This window comes from Salvia splendens, chromosome 8, assembly GCF_004379255.2.
Source record: "Salvia splendens isolate huo1 chromosome 8, SspV2, whole genome shotgun sequence".
In the NCBI taxonomy this organism is placed as follows: domain Eukaryota; kingdom Viridiplantae; phylum Streptophyta; class Magnoliopsida; order Lamiales; family Lamiaceae; genus Salvia; species Salvia splendens.
In genome coordinates this window covers 6,277,376-6,286,917 of record NC_056039.1, presented here as the reverse complement: position 1 = coordinate 6,286,917, position 9,542 = coordinate 6,277,376, and the positions used below count along the sequence as shown (strand labels likewise).

Sequence of the window (9,542 nt, the reverse complement as noted above, 5' to 3'; positions counted from 1 at the left end):
CGACGATCGTTTTGTGCATGATAACACATGCATACATGACATCGTTAATACAAGTGGTGCAAATGAAATGAAGTGCAACGAGCCGTATATATATAGTTGAAAAAAAAATCGAAAAATGCTCTCGTTCGTCCGCTCGTCCGTCACCCGACCACAATAGCGGACGGATGAGCGACCGGCTAACGCCTCCCCACCCTGGGCAACCTCTCGTCCGTCCGCTATTGTGAATACTCCTAACTTCAATTTGAGTATTCGCTCCAAAACTTTTGTTTTCAAGAATTATTTTTGATTTCTGAATGTGAATGATATTTCAAAAGTCAAACACTTGATTGTGGCATATGGAAACATAGTAACATACTCCTACTATACTAATATTTGATTCTAAAGTACAAGCAAGCAACTGCAGCAGATTCTTAATTAGCTTCTTCTGCTTCATAACATGATCAGAATCGTTATTATTAGTTGTACCTTTATATCATCTGTTCCCCTTTTGATTCTTGAAGCTTTTTTAAACATTAGTAGAAGTATATAATTAATTCTAGTCTTCTCCTGTGTTATATGAATCAGTAAAATAAGTTCAGTCTACTTTGTTGTGTTGCAAACTAGCTAAAGAATCTTCTAAATAAATTGGCCCTCGTTCTTGTTTTATAAGTTGGGAATAATACAGTTGATATTGAATACTACTACTAGTAGTATACATCTACTTTTTATATTATAAGTTTATTTCATAAAATATCCAAATAATAGGAATGCAAATAAGGTTTTAATAGACTTAAAACTGATTAATTCTATTTGATCATATGCAATTTTCTTACCTTTGTTGTTACAATTACAAAATATAGTTACTGAATAAAAATAAACTGATTAAATCATCAAGATGCCAATTAAGTACTCAATTAATCACTAATGACCAGTAAATAAAACGACAAATAAATCATCAAACCCCAAAAATCGAAAAATGAAAAGTCCTGCACGGATTCCATCACAACAGAATCACGAAACCAACGGCCGAGATTGTTTCACTGTAATTCAAATTTTGAAACATCAAGGGGCATTATAGTCAGTTACCACAAAACAAGGTCAGCTAGGGTTTGGCGTATCGCTGGCTTTCCATTATTTTCTGTCAACAGACATATAAAAAGATTAGCCGAGCCCACAAAAACACACATACTACACACACTCGGCCCATTCACACTCGAAACCCTTCGCCAAAAATCTCATCCTTTCCTATTTTGATTTATTTTCACAAATTATTTCTTTTTAAGTTTTTCTCTTTTTCCTCCATGCGATGATCACGCCATTTTCTGGATAAACATTCTCAAAGCATTGCCCTAATTTCTTCAATCCACACTCCGATCACATGGATCTGAAAGTAGATAAGGTGAGAAATCAAGCGATCGCATCATTATCCACTTTTTTTTTCTCGGTTCATCAATCAGCAGCAACTGTTTACATCTCGCTTTTGCTGTTTCAGAAAGCAGATTTTGAGGAGAAAAATGGCAGTATTTCTCCATTGAAGACCTGCAGCGACTGTCACACTTCGAGAACTCCGCTTTGGCGAGGCGGTCCAGCTGGACCGAAGGTATAAAAATGAAACGTTGTATTTAAAAAAAATAAATTAATTGTACGGTTTAATTGATTTGAAATTTTCTGTTTGGTTTGCAGTCTCTATGCAATGCCTGCGGGATAAAATACAACAAAAAGAGGAGGCAGCTCCTAGGGTTGGATTCGGGGAAGCCAAACAAGAAGAAAAAGCGAACGAGCGTTGTGCGGAGCAACGAGGTTCGGGAGATTTTGAAAATGCGATTCAAAAGGGAGATTGTGTTGCAGAGATCAGGAAAGTTGATGAACAAGTTGAGAGAGGAAGAGAGAGCGGCCATACTGCTGATGGCGCTTTCGTGTGGATCATCTGTCTACGCTTAGTGGTTTGGTACCTCCGGCCTCTCCGGTTGTACCCTGAATTTGAAATCTGGAAAAAGGAAAAAAAATTGGAGAGTTCTAACTTAATGTGATGTTAATTTGAGGGAGAAATTTAGGTTTTAGTATTTTTTTTAGGATGATTCGCTGATGTAATGACTAACAATGATTGATTTAGTCATGTTTTTCCTAGTAATAGTATGATTAAATCCTTAGATTTTGATTTTTGACTTGTGTATATAAGCTGTTTTGATTTATAATTTTCTTCTTTCTATTTAGTTTTGTTATTGATGGTACAAGTAGCTTTTTGGATGTCTTGTGAAAAAGTGGTAATGTTATCTAACATGATAAATTCTTTGTTATAAATTCGTTACAACTTCCAACATTTTGGGTTTCAAAAATTAAATTTCCCAATTGACGCGGGCATTTTGAACTTTTGGGGAATACAAGGTGTTTACAGTTTGACCAGGTCTGGTTTTGGATTTTGCTCTTTATCTTTCATTAAATTATTAATGAAGTAATGATGGAATTGATTTTTCAAGTTTAATTTGGAAATTGTGTAACTAAAATGGATGCATGCTTTGGTTTAATAATGTGTGCAAAACAAGCTCATAATCCACATTTGATGTATACTTTTGTTAATAAAGTGAAAATCAAGAAGAACAAAACGAAGAGCAAGAGCCCCCTAATTTCAAATCATATTTTTACTTTATGCAGTATACTATTACTGTATTACACTACTAATAATGTATGATGTGCATGTCACAAATGTAGATATGGCTAAAAAACATTATTGATATATGTGATAATATATGATACAGATACATTATTGTCATGCGAATAAAATAAATGAAACATCACATAATTGGAAATTAATATATATGCATCTTGAAAGAATCAAACATAAGGAAAATAAGGTAGAGATTATATATTAGAAAAAAACGAAAAAGTCGGATCGTTTTTATTAATACCAGGGTCAAACCCTATTTAGTTAATAGTAATATGGAATTAAATTATAAATATGGTATTGAATCTCAGTTTATGGAAATGAATGGATAGAAGGAAATAGTACCGGTGCCCAAATTTCCACTTCATGGAATTTGATGGATCACCACCAAATAAATTGTACTCACATATATTTAATAATTTAATTATATTAGTAGTATATTTTATTGGGTCACGAAAAGGCAGACCTAAATTTATGATTAGCATTATTATTGTGACTGTACTAAATAAGAGTAACAATAGACAATGGTGGCGCATTAAAATACGGTGGTCTATGAACGCCAAAAAATGAATTTATATAAGGGTGTGTTTGGAAACATGGAATTGGAGTTACGAAATTGGAATTGGAATTGGAATTGGAATTGGAATTGGAATTGGAGCCTCTAATTTCAATTCCATTGTTTGGTATAAAAAAATGTATAGAATTGGAATTTAATTATAATTTCAAGTTTTTCAATTTCATGATTTGAATTCCATATCAAAAGTAGAAAATTGGAATTCCAAATAGTCATAAAATTAGTTAGCTTCACTATATACACGCTACACACATTTCACGCTCTTCACACGCTATACACATTTCACACACACACACACACACACACACACTCATTTCACACGTGAAGCGGGTGTTAGGGAGAGTGACGATGAGATGTATTCGATGACGTCATCGCCAGATTGAGAGAAATATGATTTGACACTAATTTTTATTATGTTAAATTGAGAAAGATGTCATTTCTTGTTAAAAGATGGAATCGTGCTTATCGTGTTTGGGTACAAGGTTTCTGTGGATGGTTTAGAGGTGGATAGAGCAAACATTATCGCAATCGAGCAATTGCCACCATCCTCTAATGAAAAGACAAATGTTCTTGTGGCATAATGAATTGTATATCAGATAATATTTTTTAATTAGATAGAATATAAAGTATGTAATAAAGCAAATAGTTAAACATTTTAAAACATTTAATTACTAGTAATTAGGATATTGAAATGTTATTACTCCCACCGTCTCGCAATAAGTGTCACTTTTATTACGGGCACGAGTTTTAAGGAAGTGTTTGAGTATGTAATAAATGGAGTTAGGTAGTGTTATATGAGACACCTTTGACTTTTTGCATGTAAAAATGCTTCTTTAAATTTGTGAGATAAATGCAATGTGCAATTAAATTTTGAAAGGAAGCTCGAATGGTGTTGTGCTTAAATAAATTTCATTGATTACATTTGATTCATTGAACTTGGTGTGTAGCTTAAATAAATTTCATTAATTAAGCTAGAGGCGGTGCAAGAGAAAGGATCGGGGGAAAGCAAATAAGAGGCGGCAACAATTAGGGGTCATTCACAATGAATGAACTCTCGATTGGGAATGAGAGAGTGCATTGGTCGGAGTCCATTTTCCCATTTCCTATTTTCTTTTCTTTTTTTTAATGTAAATAATGGCATTTTCGTTGTAAAATTTGCCAACATCAGGGTTATTATTCATGTTCAAATATAGTAATCAAGAAATGTGATTTTTATTGCGAAACAGATCAAAATGAAAAGATGTGACGGTTATTGTGAGAGAGATGGAATATTTAAGTTAGTTGTCAAAAACAAATGTTATAAATTATTCTTAAAAGTGATAACAAATAAAATGGTCACTAAACACCACCCTATGACCTATCTGTTTAAGCAAATTATGAAGATTGCCTCAACAAAAGTACATGTTCTAAAGACTTCTACTAGTGTTATTTAAGAAAGTTCTAGCATATTATTTTATCAAAGTCAATGTTTCTAAAACATTATCTGCACAACAAAATCGAATGAGCTAGAGAGAAGATTTCTGTAGAAGAAAAATGGAGAAAGTTCTTGTATCTTCTAGTCATAATTAAGTTGATTATAGAGAGTTAAAACCCCATTATTGACACGAAGAAACTAGACGCCAACGAATAATGCCACGTGTCATTAACTAGACACGTGTCCTATGTCCAAAGCAAAGCAGTTAAGCAGTCAATACTGTATTCCAACCTCCTATAAAAAGTTAGATGCTACGTGGATATTGTGACAACATTTTCGAAGAAGCTCTACCATCGCATGGTTTACTGTCACAAAGAGGAAAAATGCAATCCAGATTAGCTCTCGCTGTCGCCAAATTCAATCGCACTCTGTTCCCGCAGCAGAGCGTACGCGGCTGCGCCACCACCTCCGGCAGAACGGCTGATCCAGCTATCCACGCCGTCGAGGAAGAAGTACTGTATTAATTTTGATTAACTGAAAATTTTAGTGATTTATGCACATCCGAACTCCATATTGGTATCATATTGTCTGCTTCAACAAAGTTTTTACGACTTAATTTGTCCTTATGAGTTGTATACTTGTATATTATTTGCATAATTTTTAATAATTCTCAATGTGGGATGGTTTGAATCCGACAATAGTGAAATTGATTATTCTTGTTTCTAAGGATGTGTATCCTACGGATGCGATGCAAGACGAGAAGCGGCGGCGGCCGCCGAAGCACGACAACGAAACATACACTCCTCCGAAGTCTCCGACAGAGACGGCGCCGAAGCTGGAGTCCGGCGGCGTGGGGCCCATGCCCGACCCGTTCGGGCAGCAGAAGCGGCAGAGCTGGTGCGCGGGGATCGACGGCAGCCCGTGGCCGGAGGAGGATGGAGTGGACCGGAAAGCGCAGCGGGAGGAGCAGGAGAGGGACAACAAGGAGTATTACGGGCACCACAAGGCATCTCCGCTGTCGGAGATTGAGGTTTGCGATACGAGGAAGCCCGTGACTCAGGCCACGGATGGGACGGCGCAGAGCGAGAGCGTTGGCTACGATGGGAATTTGGGGGAGAGGGTGTGGCGGCCGGAGCAGCTGGACACGGCGGAGGAGGCGCTACGGAGAGCGGCGGAGATATTTCGGATGAATGCGATGAGAGGGGATCCTGACTCTCCGCACGGCAGAGTTCTCCGGCAGCTTCGCGGCGAAGATTGGTGACTTGGGATCGATGTCGTTTGCCACTTTTGTGAAATAAAATGTGAAACATGTTAACAATAATAGTCTTTTTGAGAAATTGAAATTATGACAAAATGAGTAGTAAAATGTTAGTACTAATTCGATCTGGGATGTGTGCTTCGAATTATTAAAGTTTACTATATATACATTTATTTGCAGTGTGTTTTTCTCGAGTGGCTCGCGTTTTATTATGATCAATTTAGTTGTTTGGAATTGGAAGTTGAATTAATTTTCCGGAGATACAAGAATTGGGGATACTATTTCCTAATAGATGGAATGATCTTGGAAATGCAAATCATTGGCTCACGTTTTCATATACTAATTCCGTCTATGTTAAATGTCACATTTTGTTATACCTCCGTCCCACATTAAATATCACATTTTGTTAGTTCGGTTTGTTATACCTCCGTCCCACATTTAATGTCACATTTTGTTATTTCGGTCCGTCCCACTATAAGAGTCACATTTCAATGGTAAGCAGACTCTATATTCTACTAACCAATTTTACTCACATTTTATTATAAAACTTATATATATATATATATATATATATAGGTCCATGATCAATTGAGATTTTTTAAGCTAATTGAGAAATGAGATGCAATCTCAGCCACGCATTTTTATTAAATGAGTGGTCCAGATTTTGCCACACAAAAAATATTTTTAAATTAATTTATTCTGAAAGGGTATAATGGTAATTTAAGTTAGAAACAAATGAAACACGTGTGGTTTCCAGCACTCCAATTCCATTCCCAATTTTCCTCCAATTCCATTCCCAAATTTCCTCCATTAAAGCAACGCCTGTACCAGATCTTCAACCAAATAGCCAATGGAAGGCGTTTCCGCCACCGTCTACCGAGGAAGCTCATGAGAAGATTATCCAAAGTAGGCGACTCGTCGCAGTAGTGGCTGCTCAGATCGGAGTCGCTGCGGAAGCGCTCCTCCTCCTGCGGCGTTTCGGAGGGGCACCTGCCGGTGTATGTCAGGGACGAGATGGAGCGATTCGTGGTGAGCGCGGAGCGATTCCAACGCTTTCTGATTCAATTGATTCGAAAATTAGAACACAGATGATTTCAACGATCTCGGATTCGACGATTCCTCATCATATCAATTTTTGAAAAAATGACTAATTCGACGGAGTTTGGTTGAATCTGAAGTTTTTAGGCTGATTTTATCGACTTTGATTCTGTTTTTATGCTTTATTTGTTGATGCCCAGTCGAATTTGTTCCTAATCAGTTTTTTTTGCCTTTTCAGCTTTAGCTTCGAGTTCAATTCGTAATCAATACCTAAGGTGTTATCTGATGGATTCTTCATCTTATTCTGAGTCGACGTTGACGAATGGTGAAGGTAATTTGGATTGGTTTTCATTAACATGACTTTTTTGTACTTTGTTGGTGAATTATACTACGTTGACATAAATGCACAGTTGTTGATATTTGAATTGATGTTCTGTTGACATAAATGCAAATCTGTTGACATGATGTATGTTACCTGTTAAATATTCTATATAGTTATACTCTTTGTTGACATTTTGTTGACATACAAAATAGTTGTATGCAAAATGCACTCTCCCCTGGCTGAAGAGCCCCTGCTGTGGTGTTTGTTGGTGGAGGAAGGTGTTATGGGTAGGGTTGACAGTCCATGATAGGATGTCTAAGATGTTGGTGTTGGTGTGTTGGTGTTGCGTATTTTGAGATTTTGATTCTGGTGTGGGTCAGTTAAGATATGCTAGTTGACATTATGTTCTGGTTTGAATTGATGTTCTGTTGACATAAATGCAAATATGTTGACATGATGTATGTTACCTGTTAAATATTCTATGTAGCTATACTAACATTTTGTTGACATACAAAATAGTTGTATGCAAAATGCACCCTCCCCTGGCTGAAGAACCCCTGTTGTGGTGTTTGTTGGTGGAGTAAGGGGTTATGGGTAGGGTTGAGAGTCCATGATAGGATGTCTGATATGTTGGTGCTGTTTATTTTGAGATTTTGATTCTGGATTCTGGTGTGGGTCAGTTAAGATATGCTAGTTGACATTATCTGTTTTAGGTTGTTGACATATTTTCCTATTATGTTGTAGGATATGTTATTCCAATTTGCAACGCTGAGTTGAGGCCCTTTGAAGGTCAAAAATTTTCTTCACTTGAGGAGGGAATTTCCTTTTATGAAAAGTATGCTCAAGAGGCTTGTTTTGATTGTCGAAGATTTGGAAATAGGTCTAGTGGTGGTGTTATTACTTTTTCAGTATGTTGTTTGCAACAGACAAGGTTTTCATACAGTTGATCCGTTGGATGTTGATGTAAGTATATCTGAGGATGTGAACGTGTCAGATGATGATGAAGTAACTTCAAAGAAGAAACGCAGACGTGGCACAAAAAGGTGTGCATGTGGAGCATGGATCAGTTTCAAGTTTTTTTTTCTGATTGTGGTGTTAAATATTATCTTGTGCATCAATTCATTGAGGAACACAATCATGCTATGGTTGACAAAGATCATAACCGATTTATGAAAGGAAGTCGCAGTATGAATGATGTTCATCACAAGTTTGTTGAAGATTGCACCAAAGCTAACATCGGTCCTACTTCAACTTTCAACTTATTAAAGGAGTTTTTTGGTGGTTATGATGTTGTTGGGTGTACGTTGAATGATGTTAGGAATTGTTCTCGTGATATTAAAGAGAAACTGAAAGAAGTGGATGTTCAAATGATCCTAAATCAGATGCAAGAAAAGAAGAAAATTTGTGAAGGCTTTTTTCACAAATATCAAAGGTATGTGAACTGTTTCCTATAGATATTTCAGTTTATTTGTCATATGTTGATCAAACAGAACGACGACATTCTCTGTATCTAACAAAAATACTCATGTTTAGTATATTTCAATTTTGTGTTTACATAAACTACATAGGCTGTTGACATGTTACAGATTTAGTGTTCATATAATTTATATAGGATATTGACATGTTATATGTTTGCAGGTTCTAACGAAGATGGCAAGCTACAGATTGGTAACAGGTGTCATGGACGTTACTTTGGTCTATATCAACGCGCTTTTAAGAATAAAAATCATCTGATTGCATTGGATAATTTGCTTGCGGGTATTGGTCCTCAAATTTTTACTGATGACACTACTGGATCTTCATCGGTTGATGAAAATGATTCCATCAAGAACATATATAGTATTGTTGTACCTGAAGAAATAACTGCACATGCTCCAGATGTGGTTAGTACAAAGGGAGGTGCAAGTGACAAGAAAAGCAGGATTAAGTCAAGCATAGAGAAAGCAATTGAAAAGGCAAGTAACCTTTATAGGCGTTGTGGAAAGTGTTATAAAGTGACTGATCATAATGCCAGGAGTTGTGGCAGAAAGTAGACATAATTGTTCTTTTTTAAATAAAAGAGTTGTTTTTTAGTTTTAACATATGCTACAAGTTATTGACATTTTCTTATTAGTTGTTGATATTTGATTTTGCTCTCTATTGACATTCTATTGTATGATTTTGTTTTTTAATTTTAAGATTTGTTTTCTGAGTTGTACACACTTTATTTAAGCTGTTGACATTTGTGTATAAGTTGTTGACATTTCAATACAAGTTGGAGTCAGGCTTGCCTCTGTGCTCCTCGCTGATGAGGGC

At 36.2% G+C, this 9,542-nt stretch overlaps 2 protein-coding genes across 2 annotated transcripts; both read left to right on the top strand.

Annotated features, from left to right (window-relative positions):
• Nucleotides 1-1,091: 1,091 nt before the first annotated feature.
• Nucleotides 1,092-2,226, top strand: LOC121743835 (GATA transcription factor 15-like). Its single transcript, XM_042137205.1, has 3 exons — nt 1,092-1,378; nt 1,472-1,579; nt 1,663-2,226. Exons 1-3 carry the CDS (start codon nt 1,358-1,360, stop codon nt 1,918-1,920), a joined length of 387 nt encoding a protein of 128 aa, XP_041993139.1. The 5' UTR covers nt 1,092-1,357; the 3' UTR covers nt 1,921-2,226.
• Nucleotides 2,227-4,770: 2,544 nt separating this feature from the next.
• LOC121744036 lies at nt 4,771-6,056 on the top strand. Its single transcript, XM_042137478.1, has 2 exons — nt 4,771-5,141; nt 5,357-6,056. The coding sequence occupies exons 1-2, from the start codon at nt 4,938-4,940 to the stop codon at nt 5,888-5,890; spliced, it is 738 nt and encodes a 245-aa protein (XP_041993412.1). The 5' UTR covers nt 4,771-4,937; the 3' UTR covers nt 5,891-6,056.
• The last annotated feature ends 3,486 nt before the right edge of the window (nt 6,057-9,542 follow it).

Coding starts and splice junctions, on each gene's coding strand:
- LOC121743835 (XM_042137205.1), top strand. CDS start 1,358: ATGGATCTGAAAGTAGATAAG. Junction 1,379..1,471: donor TGGATCTGAAAGTAGATAAG/GTGAGAAATCAA, acceptor TTGCTGTTTCAG/AAAGCAGATTTTGAGGAGAA. Junction 1,580..1,662: donor GCGGTCCAGCTGGACCGAAG/GTATAAAAATGA, acceptor TTTGGTTTGCAG/TCTCTATGCAATGCCTGCGG.
- LOC121744036 (XM_042137478.1), top strand. CDS start 4,938: ATGCTACGTGGATATTGTGACAACATTTTCGAAGAAGCTCTACCATCG. Junction 5,142..5,356: donor TCCACGCCGTCGAGGAAGAA/GTACTGTATTAA, acceptor CTTGTTTCTAAG/GATGTGTATCCTACGGATGC.